The 15137-nt window shown below is 44.0% G+C and overlaps 1 protein-coding gene across 3 annotated transcripts in view; it reads left to right on the top strand.

The window, feature by feature from the left end:
- The window catches only part of asph (aspartate beta-hydroxylase), a 46739-nt gene that overhangs the window by 21222 nt on the left and 10380 nt on the right, over positions 1 to 15137 (top strand). For all 3 annotated transcript variants that reach the window (XM_074688001.1, XM_074687999.1, XM_074687998.1), the window contains 2 exons: positions 13697 to 13783; positions 14146 to 14226. In XM_074688001.1, the coding sequence (XP_074544102.1) occupies positions 13697 to 13783; positions 14146 to 14226 (168 nt within the window). The remainder of the gene's footprint in view (positions 1 to 13696; positions 13784 to 14145; positions 14227 to 15137) is intronic.

Genomic DNA, 15137 nt, shown 5'->3' with positions numbered 1-15137 from the left:
TGTCACAGCTCCAGCACCGAGTAGTGATAGGGGTGTGAACTGGCTGAGCAGGACCTCAGTGGAGTCGATCCAGTTGACACACTGACTTGAATAGAAGCCTGTCCGCTCTGGGGCTGTTGACAAAGCACAGCCGGACCAAAACTTCGTGAACTGCATCTGGTGTGCTTTGAGGTAGCAATTAAAATATGGCTCCTATTGATTACCGTCTTAAAAACTGAGGCCTCGTTTACGCAACAACGTTTCATCTGAAAACGCTGAAACGCAGTGAAAAAAATCTCTATTTACACAGAAACGCTGATGGACTGAAAACACAGTAGTAAGCATGCCAGGCCTGTAGGTAGAGATATAGCTGTCTTGTCCAAAGCAGCTTTTGGAAGATCTCCACTGAAGTAGAGTTGAGCCAGTCATCTGGTGTATTGGGGAATACTAAGTTAAAAAGTGGAGCCACAGATGCACATTTTGTTGAAAGACAGTCACAGAAACAGCAGATTGAGCAGCGCAAGCACATCATGGTTGTTCGCGACGATCGTACCAATGGTGCTGTTGTCCTGTTGTATGTGTGCGCGAGGCGGAGTGTGACATAAACGTTTACACTGAAAACGCCAGGGCCCTGTTCTACGAAGCAGGATTACTGCCTAGCGAGGTAGCTTTGAGGATAGGTTTCGGATTCCCTGTTCTACGACACGGGATCACTCCTCAGCGAGGCGAGTCTCCATGGCAACGTACGCTGAACGGCTAACCTGCTCCGGGGCAGGTTAGGTTCCAGATTGAACTCCCGGACTATTAAAACCCCGCCCACTGACCAATGAGCCCTCACGAAAAAATGGCTTGTCCGTTCTTAGAGGATCCCGTGGACATCGGAGCCCGACCCACTCTCTTTTTCTGATGACCACCTTTATGAAAGGTACCGGTTTTCCAGGGAGAGGTTGGTAGTACATGACACTTTCTACAGGTAGCCTAGTTAAAGGGAATGAAGAACTCTCATTGCCGTAATAAGATCTTCAATGCCAACACTTCTGTTCCATGACAATATTTTATCGCCCGTATTAAAATTGTGACAGGAATTCATGTAGGGCTCATGTGGGCTACGTATCACACAAAAAATGTAAACACGATAGGAATGAACAAATGAATAAATTCATCTAATAAATAAATTAGGTATGGTGCATGTTACAGTAAAAGTGCATGGTGAACAGTGCTATTTCAGGATGATAATGGCACTAAAGATTTTATTTGCACTACACCACTACACTTACGCATTTAGACTGTCAGCAATTTTCTGCCAGCACTCCTTCCGTGCTTTAGAAGCGGCGACGGTGCTGCTTTTAACGTTAATTACATGTTTCAGCTCGTCATACTTCCTCATGATCACCTCCTGCTCCTCCTGTGTGAAGTATGCGGTCCTTCTCTCTCCGGCCTGCTCTGACGCTCCAGACTGCTCCATGTTCGTGATTGGTCAGATGCAGTGGGCTCCGCCTTATTACGTGCACGCGCTCATTGCCAAGCTGGATCCACTTATGAGGTTGATAACCAGCGTCGTAAAACCGTGTAGTGAGACCGCCGGCTAACGCGCTCAGTTCAGCGAGGTAGCTTCAAGGCTATCTCGCTAGGCTGAACTTGCTTCGTAGAACAGGGCCCAGCTTACTGTTTACACGGCAACGGTGTCGGCAGGGTTTCAGAGAATCCCGCTCTGGAGGCCGTTTTCAAAAGTTTGCGTTCTAGGTCAGCTGAAACGCCATTTTTGTGTAAATGCGAGGCTGAAACGCAACAAAACTTTTGCTTTTCACCCTAAAACCAATGTCGTGTTAACAGCCCCCTGAGTGATGTCCCGCTTTTGTTCCTGTTCCTGAGTCTGCATCCATACTTAAAACAATCTGTGGCCAGGCTATGTGATGCTCCAAGCTACACAGACCTACAATGTAGGGCACTCTGTTCATTCAAGCTACACATAGAAACCCGACACCTGAAACTAGTGTCTGAAAGCAGAGCTTCTTTGACGTATTACTCTCAGTTTTATATTGAAACCCATTTTAAACTAACACCAATTCTTCTGCACAACCTATCACAGCAAAATGGACCAACATAAACGCCTGTTTGTCCTGACTTGCTCTCCTTAATGCCCGTCACACTCCAGCTCTTCCAGTGTCAGTCTGCGTGCAGGATGAAATGGGCTGTAGCCCTGATACAAAGATTACTTTATCATTTACGGTCACCAGAACTCATCACATTAACTTTAAACACTCAGAGGACGAGACACAGTGAATGTATCACTTTCTGAAAGTAACACGGGACAGACTCAGTCTTCTGCCACGATAGCACACTCACTGCCCATCATCACGCAAAGACATCAAGACGCTGACTCTACAGACTACTTTTTGGTGAATTTATCCATTGAACTGATGGTGCACCTTTGGACTCGGACACACATCAGCCCACTCTGTGGTCTCTGAGTGAGCTAATAGCCTATCTCTTACTTTAACCCAAACACACACGGTTCCTCTGTTTTCTACGAAGAAGGTGTCCTTTAGCTTAAAACAAGGGATGTTCCATACCACACCAAAACCAAAATAACAGCTGTCAGAGTTTAGGTAATTAACACAAGTGCAAAATAAAACCGTTAATCTGTTAACTCTCCCTGGTTCATTCATATGGTCAGAACAGGATCTGGTGCACATATTCTGTGGTGTCAAACCGTGGCAGTGTAGCACCAACTACTGGTGAAGAGGACTTAAAGAGGACATATCATGCTTGTTTCTCCTTTTCACTCTGCCAGACTAGGATGCCTGTAAAGCATTTCTGCCTTCAGTACAAGTCATTTAGTTCCTTCCTTGCCCCACAATAGCGTTCTCAATATCCTCATTTTAGGCCATTCTGAAGATCTAGTTGAAACGCTCCGTTTGGAGAATGACCTCCAGTAACCTCGCAATGTCACAGCCCTTTGTGCTCTGATTGGTCAGTTCTGTCAGAGGGGCGGAGGGGGTAGAGCCAGGGGCAATTTTTGCAGCATGCCAGTATTTACAAAATCACCATACTGGATGGGGCAGACAGAGCGAGTTTGCTGTTTGCCAAAACTTCACCATAAGGCATTGATAGCAGTAATAAAATGTCAGAGTGTAGGATACGTCCTTTCGTATTGGACCCCGAGTCAGACCCGGACGGTTCTGCAGCTCAGGAGGAAGAAAATCCACCTTGACACAGATCATCTCAGGACGCTTCAGTGTGGTGAGTCAAACTGGTACTGTAACATGTATAGTTCATACGTGAAAATATAGGCAGACTTCACCAATAAACTATTTCTATAACAGGGCTCCATCCTGCTCCTTCACTTTTCTCTGTCTGTTTTATCCATCATGCTGAAAGTGTAGTCTAAAGATCGCCTCTACCGTCAGTTCGTCACTATGTTATTACCACCTCATTATTGTGGTCCAGGTTCACAGTGCATGTCAGAACAAGCATGCAAATATCACAGTCTCACAAGTATTACCACATCTGCTAAAACTACAGTGTTTTAACTGCTAATTCACCACGTAAAGCCGCGCTGCTCAGCAGAGCAGAGTCCCTGCATCCAGCACTTAGTCAAGTCAGCCAGAGCTGCTAGGGAGCTGTATTTATACTCTCCTCTCGGTGGGTGTATCCCTTGGTGGCGGTTGTGTGACTAACTGACATCACAGAGGAGGAGCTGCTTTATCAGATTACTCCAATAAAAAGAAAGGATCCTCGTGGCATCACGACGTTTGAAATCTCGCAGTCATCACAAAAATAGGTCATCGCAATGACCTGTTTTCAGAGGCATCAAATCTCGTTCTAGGATATCAGAAAAAAAACAATATCTCATTTTTTGAAAATTCAGGGGGTGTAAGGTCTTGTTTTCAAATTTATTATATTATATGCAAGTATTAAATCAGGCATCAGCATGATATGTCCTCTTTAATTGACGTAGGATATTTTTGCTTTGAATATCAGCTGCTGCTATCGACAGCCTTCACGAGTATGGATACCTTGAAATAAAGCTGGTATCTGTTCTCGCCCATCCCCTTGTGAACAATGACCAAAGAGACCTCTGACATTTTCTGATGCAGTTCTTCAACCAATGCTAATCCAACCAGTATAAGAACTGTGACTTCCTCAGGATTTGGCTTGATGATGCAGTGTGGCAGTTTGTTCCTTATGTCAAGGTCAGGTCTGTAATATCAACCTGCACATGGACGTAACTTCAGCCTTTGCAGACGACATCTGTCTTCATGTTTCAGTTTTGTCCTCGTCATTTTGAGCGTATTTAGACCAAAGTCAGACAAAATGAAGAAAGATGCAGAGCTGTAGTTGGAGGAAACTCAGCCTGTAACTCGTCGAGAGTGAGACATGCAGGTTTTTAAAGAGATGCTTCTTTTCTTAGTTTTCCACCCATGGTAAAACCAGCTCTGTCTTTGTTAAAGTCGCTGTGAGGAGTTTCCAAGTGATCTAGAAAAAGTCACTCTTCTAGATATCTCCCTGATCCTAATCCACATTTTGAATTGGGATTATCGGCGGCAGCAAAGATTATTCCTAAATGCAACTTCATAGCTTCCAGATCAGGTCAGGCAGGACCAGATTGATTTACCAAGTCTCCATGACAACACCACGCCGGCTGATGAAGTTTAGCAGAGAGAAGACAGATCTCTGTTTTTCTCTGCTGAATACGGTTTCTGTGATTAATTTTGTAATGATGGTGGACACTGGAGCCTAACTGTCAGACAGAAAAAGGACAGAAGAGCAGAAGGAAGAGAAACAGGAGAGAGATAGAGCACCAGCTAAAGGCTAAAACATGAGCTAAAGGCTAAAACCCAGGTTAATGTGTTTGTGCTAATGTTTCCTCCAACCCACAGTCAGCAGTTATTCTGCAGTGGTCTGTTCAAACTTGAGGGTCTATCAATAAAATGAAGAGCCAGGTTACGTTAGCTCTGCTTGGTGAGGTTGGAGTTGGTAGATGAGCTCTGGTAGGACAGAACCAGGATTCACTAACGTCACACGTTACAGACACGTCTCAGAGCACCGGGCTGTGTGTAGAGATAAATATAGCAGCTACTAAACTACGGGACAAACTGACAAAGTTCGCTTGTTGTCAGGTTTCAAAGCGTAGCTCTCCCTCACTGTTGTTGAGAAATACCTCAGTTGGTCGTATTGTATCCAGGGATTTTGTATATGTTAATGTGTTCATTAATATTAATTAAAATCTCAGTTTTCCATTTAACATATTTATTTCTCAATGCATAAACTTGCAATGCTGTGTTCATGTCCAGTAGGAAAATCCCCTACTCTTCCACTCCCTCACAGCCACAGGGATGTGTTCAGGTACCAAAAATAGCACCATTTGATTCTATGTGAATGTGTACTCTGAACTACAGACAGAATTTGGTCAGTACCTAGAAAAGTACCTCATTCAGTGCCTGTCTCTAGTTCTATCTGGTAAAAGTTGTCTTGAACAAAGCAAAGTAGGTGAAAATAAGATTTGAAATGAACAAACACCTTGATCGAAGTCGCTGCAGGTGGCGCTGCAGTGTAGTTAAAACAGATCCTCATTACAGTATCTTCAAGAAAAAAATCATAAAAACTGCTCTCACTGATAATCTGATTACTAAATGCTGAACCAGCAGACGTATTTCTTGCTGTTCTTCTATTGTTCTTTTTTATTGTCAAACTATCTCATTGGGTGTTTAATTTTCAGTTTTTATGCCCTTTTTAAAGGAGCCTTCCTGCTTTTATTTTGTCTCTGTTAGGGTGATCCCCAGTTCCCTGTGATGCTCTGTTCACCAAACACAGTAAAAAACCAAGCTGCAGGCTTCTTATGGTTGATTTAACTCATCTGCTTTCAGTGCCCTCCTCTTTAACAACTGCTGACATCTGTTGGATTTTAAGGAGAAATATTTCACTGACCCCCAGTGTTCCTCTCTTTTCTGTGTCTTAACTTCTGTCCATCACTCTGAGGCTGTCTCCACATGAAGAGCAGTACAAGCTGAGCTCTGCGGTGTGTGAGTCAGAGCGTAGAGCTGTATGATTTTAAAGACTCACTAATGGACTTAAAGTCAGAGTTTTAACATTAGCTCAGGCTCCCACAGTGCACCCCTCCTCTCATGTGCAGACAGCCCTCCTCCAGATGCTGTGATTAAAGTTTGAGTAGTTCCCTAGCTGCCTAACCTACGCTTACAACTTCTCTTACCTTCTCCTCTTATTTCTTTCCCCTCTGCTCTCAACCCTGTCTTTCTTCATCCCATCTTTACTTTCTACATTAACTCAACCCTTTCGCCCTGTTTTTTTCACCTTCTCCCCACACGTTTCCATCCTCACCTACACGAGTTACGTTTCCTCCCTCCTCCCTCCATCGAACCACGCCTCCATCCCTCCCCCCTCTTTGTTTGCGTAGGCCTGACCAGTAAGGGCGGTGGTCAGGGTGATTCCCAGGTTCTGGATTGGTTAGAAGAAGTGGAGGAGAGTGGGACTGATTGGTTGAACGGTTTCTTCACTTTCCTATACGGTCTGATAAACCCCTTGGAGACCTCGGAGGAGGAGGAGCGCAGTAACTCAGGAGGAGTCCTGGAGGCGCAGGAAGAGGACGAGGAGGACGAAGACGAGGAAAGGGAAAGGAGGAAAGGAGCCAAAGAAAACGGGAATCAGGGTCAGAAGATAGTCATAGTCGGCCTCCAGAACCAATAGCGCCGGGGGAACTGCTACACCATGATTTCCCTTCAGCTCCTCAGTGACCAACAGCCAAAGCTGACCAGTTGTGAAAATGGTTCACACCGATTTTGGCCAGTTTTGGCGACTTGAGAGCCGAAGCTTTAGATCTGAACATCTCTGGGCTGACTTTGTGTGATGAGGCTTGACACCTTAATGAGCTCCATCACTGTATGATCAGAGTGCTGACACCCCGAGTCAACCCTTTACAAGTTCCACATCACTGTTGATCCTGTTCTCATGTGGACCCATGGACCTGGATCTCAGGAACTCTTTTAAAAAGTCTTCAAATGTTTTGTAAAATCTTTTTTTTAGCTTTTTTTGGCACTGAACTGTCAGCTGAGACACTCTGACTAACATGAAGTGGACATCTGCTCCTGTCAAGCTGCTGTCCAAACCTCCTGTTTTTACCTGTTGCTGCATGCCATGAAAGCAGATCTGTACCATATGTCGACCATCGGACTATAAGCATGAATTTGTAACTCAGACCCTTTATCAAACCAGACTTTTCTCCTGGGCTGTATTTGTACCTGGTTTTCATTCACTCTGTAGATAAGGAACGTAAGTATCTTGTTAACATGTTGCCAGGGCTTGTTCGGGATGAGCCTGCCTCAGGTCTCCGTAAATAACAAACCCGGCCATGATGCCTCCATACCTGCTCCCCTGTAGATAACTTTTATGAGGATTTTATGCTGTAGTAATGAATATTTAAAGATTAGTTCATCTGCCAATCGGAGAGGATTATTTCACATAACTAATAATAAAAAACTTCCCAGCTAGTTGAAAAGTGTCCTCCTCAGCATCTTTCTGCTTCCTCTGCTTTTGGCCAAAAAACTGTGAGCTGCTTCACAGCGAGTACGACCCAATCCACCCTGATGATGAGCTCTTAAAACTTTCTCTGAAAGTAAACTGTGTGAGTACACAGTTTACTTTCAAAACTTTCCCAGCGTATCAGCGGTGTGGTCATGGACACAGCTGGTAAACAGTCCTCTGCATGCAAGGACACAAAAGTCCCATGTCCACCACTTGGTTCAGTTCAGTTCCTCCCAGTAGGGCAAGGATTTTGTGATGTTTCCTTTGACTAAACCAGGACAAGTCCCCAAATCACCGACCTGTACCATCCCACTTTTTGATACCCCTCTGTTGGGGTGATAGACAAACTGATCTGACCCCAGAAGGTGGAGCTAGAAACACTGCAGTCTGTTGATTGGTGGGAGAAATAATCACTTCCTGTGTGACAGGGGTAACAAAGAACAACATGTAACCCTGCTATGTTGAAATCTCCAGTCAACTTTGGGAAGACAACTTTCTGTTTGTGTGTACAGTGGCGTCACAAACACTGTTCTGCAGCGATGTCATCCCGCTGTCAAGTAGCTAAAGCAGCTATCAGCATCCAGCTTACACGCACTTACCAAGAAGGGCATGGTTAGCTGTGGAAACACAAACAGGATCAGGCTTTACCTAACTGTACTGATCCAAACTGGACCACTTAGTGGAAACAGGGCTAAAGTAAGATTAACCAATGTGAATGATTTAATTTTATTTTTGAAAAATGATATGAGCAAAATTACTTCTTTAGATAAGTTAATGATGTATAAATATAAAAATTGGTTTTCATTAGAAATGTGGGAAACAAAGGTGAGGCTTCTCCTCTCCTTGGGGGTGCTTTTCCTAGTGCCCTCCTCAGCAAATAACCAATAAGAAACTGTTGCTGGGCAAAATACACTCATATTACAGTGAATTTGGCCAATCAGCATCGTGGAAAATAATCCCTTCAGGGCAGTTCTTAATTTGTCCTTCGAGGAAGTTTGGTCAGTGTATGTGGTTGAAATACAATGGCTCTGACAACGATGGACACTGACCCTGTAAACAGCTCTTCTCCAAAATCCATTCAAGTAGAATATGTTTATAATATGTTGATAATACGTTTATGATATGTTTATAATATAAATATGATAATAACACTTCCTCATATAGCACTGGTATCTTGCAGTTTGTGTCAAATCGCAGTGGAACAGTTGTTAAAATCAGTGTGGCATGGCCCTACCAAGATCATGTTTTACCAGCTGCCACTAAGATTAAGCACACATGGACCCTGGAGGCTGTGCAGGTGGATAAAGCTTTGCTCTAAAGAAAGAGATGTTTCTGTGCTCTCGTCCCCTGAGGCTCTGTGAGAGGTCGGGTTTGTCATTCCTTACCTTAAGCTTGTTCTCAGACATCTACTCAATCATGTTCATGGAGTCCTGTCAGGTTTACCAACACCAAGATTTTCAAATCTGGCTTTTCAAAGAAAAGTTAAAGTTTTAAGAATTATCAAAGAATATCGCTTGTGTTTTCTCTAAGGTAGGGGTCTGGAAATCACTCTCCTACTTTTCAAACCTCGGTTTCTTGGAAGATGCTCTAACTTCACTGATGAATCACGATGCCACCAGATTTGGTGACTTGAGAATCGGAGCTGCACATGGCACTGTCAGCTCTTCAGTTTGATCCAGAGGCTGGAAAGCAGAATAACTGATATGTCATGGTTGCCCGTTGAGTCATCCTGGCTGCATGTTGAAATCTGATACGCTCAGGATGAAGAGGAGGCTGAAATGTCAAAGCACAGACTTTAACGCACGCATGATGAGATTGATGAGGTGTCATTTAGTGTCACTTCATGTTTGGAGGTTCCTCTAATCACCTGTCTTTATCTCTGTAGGTGTATGAACCGCCCTCATACCTGAGTGTTTGATTCTCAGAGTGATTCAGACTCTGAGGCAAATTGAAATGTCACATTTGAGTCTTCTTTGTTTGCGAGCTGTTTGACTGAATTCCCTCCATGACTGTTGTCTCTGGACTTGTCCAGGGTGTGTGTGTGTGTGTGTGTGTGTGTGTCTTTGTTTTCAATGCATGAGTGACGGCTGATTCAGGAACAGGCTCTTCCTGCTGCGCCTTAGAGAGGATCTAGCTCTAGAATGAATCCATGTGACGCTACCGTAGCAAACAGACGGCACAGATTTTTATTTTAGTCCTTTTTCTTCTCCTGTCTTTGTATTTTTACATTTGTCTGCAGCTCTTTTTCCTCTGACTCCATTTCTCTCCTGAAGTGAAGTGTACACATCAGTTCTTATTTAAAGCCATGAGTTTGAAGATGCAGACAGGAAGTACATGTAGAAAGCGCTTAGTCCCTGAGCACGATATTGAATTTGTTCTGTGTGTGCACACTGCCCCCTACTTGGGCTTCAGGATATTGGAAAATCAGTTCCTTTTCTTTCTGTGATACTTCATCTGGATTTTAAAGCCTTTAATGCAGAGCTCTTTGGTTCTTCATTTATTAACCCAACATTGAAAAACTCCATAAAACAGCTGTAACATTCATATCTGTTTAATGTTTCTCTGTGGTCATGAAACCTGAGGATCTTCATAGATACATATGGTCAAACTTACTTTAGATCTTCATCAGCAGTCCTCCTCAGAGGTTAGACAGGATGTTGAACACTTAACCTTCAAGTCTTTGACTCAGCAACCCTCCAACTGCTGACGAGCACACACCTCCTCAGTCCTCAGTCAGTTTTAATCGCTCTGAGCGGACCGCATGAAATGTTAAGAAGAGGCAGAGGAGACGTCTGATCATGCTGTTAGCCACCAAGGTTATTTTTTTACGGTGTTGTAGTCCAGTCACTGAACTTCAAGGCCGCTCTGGTCGAGTCCCGTTTATCTGAGTTCAGGTCAGAGTTTAGTCTTGGTTGGTTATATTGTATATTACATGGAGGACAGCTGGAACCAGTGACTGTGTGAGACCTTGAGGATGTTTAGAAAAATCTTCTGTTGTCAACATCGGTTCAATACACAATTTCTAAAAAGGTAACACAAACAAATATTAGATAGTCTCTGTCAATATGTCCCAGAATCATCCTCTCAGTCTCCTGATTTCTGACGCATCCAATGCTCAAAGCCCACTGCAGTCTGAGCACTGGACTCAGATACTACAGCACAGTTTGTTTGAGCAGTTTTTAAAGCTGGAGTATCACCTGTTACCTACCTGGCTGTAGTTCAGTCATACCCAGAGCGTCACCTCAGCTTCACCCCTCTGTGCGTTCCTTTGTACACGTCCCAGTGACACTGCAAAGTATGGGCAGCATAAACAGCTGTTTAGGATCACACTTTCTGTGACATCACAGCACCAGCACACATCGTAGTTACTGTGATATGTTGAGCGTCCTGTTAGCCTCCTGAAATGTCCTCTTTTAGCTTGATGATGGCGTGGCCGCGAGACGTAGAGCAGGAAAAGAACATGTTCCAGCAGACTGGTGTTAAAACTCGTGTTTTCTTTGTTTGTAACATCAGATGAGAAACCAGATCCGTCCAGGACTGGACTAAAGAGAGGTACCAACCTGCAGCTGTTAGCATGACGCTAGCTCTTTGACTGAGGGATGGACTAACTCAGAAACCCTTGTTTGCTGAGTCATGCTGACCTTGAATGCTGGCTATAAGCTATATTAACACTGTTTTATAATATATCACTAACTTCATGGTTTGGAGTAGTTCAGTCTTTCTCTTTCTGTGCCTGACACAAAGTGTTTCAGAATCATGTTTTTAGATGCATTTTCAGACATTTAAAGGTGTAACATGTGTTCTTTTTATCAGTTTGTTGTGATTTTAAAAAAGTTTCAAAAAAAGTGGAAATGACTCACAGCCTGGAGGAGATGTGGCGTTGAGAATGGCGTGATTTAACGGTGGATACTCTGGATTTGTTCACTGACCAGCCTGACTGAAGTGTGATGAGGTCTGTTAACGGCGTACCCGGGCATGATCAGCATGTTTGATGAAAGTTATTGTTAAAAAAGGTTAAAACCTCAAAGTCTCGTTGCTTGCTCATCCCAGAACCCTCTTCAGCCAAAGACGTGGGCTTGAAGCTGCGGGAGGCCCTAAAGCAGCAGCTGGCCATCATCCACGAGCGCGTGGAGGCCAAGAAGCTGGCCAAGCTGGCGCTGGCTGAGGTCAGGGAGCTGCTGATGAAGGAGGAGGAGGAGAAGGAGCTGGAGCTGGGGAGGAAGGACATAACAAGCAGGGTGAAGGAGCGAGTGGCTGCCAGGCTGAAGGAGGAAGAGGAGAAGATGGAGAAAGCTGAGATGGAGAAGGCTTTGGAGAAACTGAGGAAGGAGAAACAGAAGAAGGAGGAGGAGAAGGAGGCTAAGGGCGGAGGAGAGGAGAAGAAAGAGGTGGAGGACAAGAAGGCGAAGCAGGAAGATGGAGGAAGAGGAGAGTCTGCTAAGGAGAAGAAGAAGAAAGGCAGAGTGGATAAACCTGAGCGAGGAGGCATCAGGAAGAAGTGAGGTGCAGAAGAAGATGAGCAAACATTCACAACTGGTTTCTGTTTGAGTCCAGGTCCCGTCCTTCAGATCGATTTGACATGAAAAGATGTTTCCTTACGCCGCTCACATTCAGCGCTGTGTTTTCAGCTGTAAGGTTAAACACACCTGCTCTCTGTATGCATAGTTTCACTTCTTCATCTGTAATTATTAACCCATGGTGTGCTGTTAGACAGCTCCTCATCCTCATCAGTTTACCAAGGGAAGAGTCAGATCTGCTTGTTGGAAGAATAACTGCAATGATCAATTTTAAGTCAAACCGTCTCACATCAGTCTTTTTTTATTTTAGCTTTATTTGTGTAGGATATCAGAAATACTGTGTTGTCTTCTGTCAATAAAGTAGATGGATCTGTGTGAGTGTCTTCTCTGGCCTACAGCGGTGGATTCAGTCTCTGGGTTCAGATGTGTGTGTGCTGAGAGGTTTACAGGAGGTCAATCCGGCGTTAATCAGCTGTCCTCTCTTCAGACTGTGGACGGGCCGAGGCTTGAGTCACTAAAACTGGATTTAAAAAATGGGTTTGAAAAGCATGACCTGCAGTTAAGTTGAATGTTTTGAAACTGAATTTATATGCCTTGAAATTGTTTCTTACCTACTTTAAAAATTCAGTTTCATTTTGCAAAATTCAACCTTACAGTGGTTTGTGTTTGTATGTATGGAAGAGGTCTGGGAAATGTCACAATCTGTTGTCAGCATTAGCATCTTTAGTTAGTGTTAGCATTAACCAGCTGACTCAGTTTACCACGCTGACCAATTGTAACCCAGTTATTATTGTCGAAGTGTCTCACAGGAAAGTCAGATGCAATGACGACAAACTACAGGGCCGTGCATTTTCCTATTTTTTTTTTTTTTCCCTTTTTCTCCTTTTTTTTTCTCTTTTCTTTTTTCTCTTTTTCCCCCCTTTTTTTCCCCTTTTTTACTGTGCATGTGCTCTTAAGTCTGAAGCAAACCTGATTCAACCTGAATCTGCTCAGTCTTCCTCATGCTCTTAGACTATTCTCTAACTTTTAAACTGGATCTGAATTGTGCAGACTAAAATTGAATTTTGTATTTTTGAACTCAAGAAATACAAAGAGTTTATTTTTCAAGTAGGTTAAAATAAAACTTCAAGACAAATAAATTCAGTTTGGAAACATTGGATTCAGTTGTAGGTCACGCTTTTCAAATTCAGTTTCTAGTGGCACAAACCTCAGCCCATAAACTGTCCTCTCTGCGACCTCTGTGAAGGACAACAGCGCAATCTTTGGATGACTGTTGATATGTCTTTAACAAAAAGTTGTTGTCAAACATAGGCAGGTATCTGTCTGCTCTGGACTGATTTACTGTAAGAGAAACTAAACCAGGAGAAAACCAGAGGACACGCCAAGCCACAGTTAAAGGTTTGAAAGGAAACCTGTTTGATGAAGTGACGATTTGTTTTCTGTGTTTCCACTGACCGGCCTCTTCTTTCCTTCACACACTGAATAAAAAGTTAGATTTTGATGAAGCTGTGATTTTACTGCAAGCTTTCATAGGAGTAGATGCTTTCAGATACTTGACCTCGCTGCAGTCTCTCCTGTAAGTGTGAGTGTGTGTGTGTGTGTAGCACCAACACCAAACGCACATGCCTTGCCAACAACTTCTGCATCGTTTCATGTAGGACTGAAAGAGAAAGCCGTCGTGGTCACTTCCCGTTCTGGAGCCGCGGCCCCAGGGATGGTTCCTGAACCAGAGCCTGCACCTGAAGGTACCACTGAGCTGTTTTTATTTCACACACACGCGTGACCTCAGACTTCACCAACACTATCACAGGAACATTTCAGTGGGTCACTGAGGATGGACAGACGGCAGCTCAGTTAATCAGCATGTTGTGATCAGCACACACTCTGATGGCACCGTGACATGTTCTCTAACATCAGTGTCCACGTGTTAACGTGTGGTTTGCATCATACACACATCATGAAACAGTGAAGAGATGAAGTACTGGCTATGAACAGCAGAACGGCTTATTTCAGCTGTTTTCTGAGTCAGGAGAAAGAGTGAACTTTAAATAACCACAAAGACTTTTCTTCCTCATCGATCCCTCGTCATCACTCCTCGTCCTGTCAGCTGTTGAGGAGCCTGAGCCCGTGCCTGATGAGGATGTGCTGGAAGCGGTGACAGCAGAGGAAGCCGCTGCGCCTCCACCAGGTGTGTATGCATGCTTTCATTCAGCAGCTGCTCCTCATTAGCACAGGGTTAGGGTACGACAGACTGAATAAGCACAAACCGTTAGGAATGTGGGGACTCTGAAAGAACCATGTCACATATTTAATCGCTGTTATCATGTTGGAGTCCTCTCTGTGTGGAAGAAGACGTTTAATCTGAAGTGTCTAAAATCCTAAAACCCACAGCTGCAGGGATGTTTACTCTGAGGTCTTTCTGCATCATCAAAACTCTTGTCCAAGCCCCGTGAAGACTTTGAGTCATCTTAAAAAAGTCTCACTTTAATATTTGCCTGAGATCATCAGCGACAAAATATAATTTCTAAATGACGTTTCTCTGAATCTGTGTCAGGCAGATTATTCCTGGGAGAACAGGAATCTATTTACAGCACACAGAAAGTCCTTTTGATGACACTGCAGCCCTACGGTAGGACAGAACCAGGATTCACTGACGTAAGACACGTCTCAGAGCACCAGGCTGAGAGTAACACTGAACAGTCTGCTCACCTTCTGGACACTCAGGCCTCATACACACCTAGCCAGGTGTTTTCAAAAAACCAACATCTCCTCATTTGCTTTTAAGAGTGTCTACACATACCTGCCAAATCTGCAAACAACGCCTCAAACACACCAGATACGTCTGCAGTCAGACTCCGTTCTTCTGTGTCTTGACTGTGTTCATCAATTCAGTTAATCTCTCCGTTGCTGGCTCTTTCAGCAGGCAGGTGGTTTACCCAGGATGAAAGCCCGGTGAAGAAGACTCTCCATTGTTCATTTTTAAACACGTCTGTTTCAGCCCGCCTGGACGTGCCCACGGTTTTCACCATTAGCAGATCTGACCCCAAGTCAGTGAACGAGTTCATAACCAGCCACCTGTAAAACTCTGAATCTGTTTCT

This window comes from Halichoeres trimaculatus, unplaced genomic scaffold (genome assembly GCF_033239565.1).
Source record: "Halichoeres trimaculatus isolate MK-OKI-2021-1 unplaced genomic scaffold, fHalTri1.1 fHalTri1_scaffold_15, whole genome shotgun sequence".
NCBI lineage: Eukaryota > Metazoa > Chordata > Actinopteri > Labriformes > Labridae > Halichoeres > Halichoeres trimaculatus.
The sequence above is the reverse complement of the archived record's forward strand: the minus strand, read 5'-3'. Positions and strand labels throughout refer to the sequence as shown.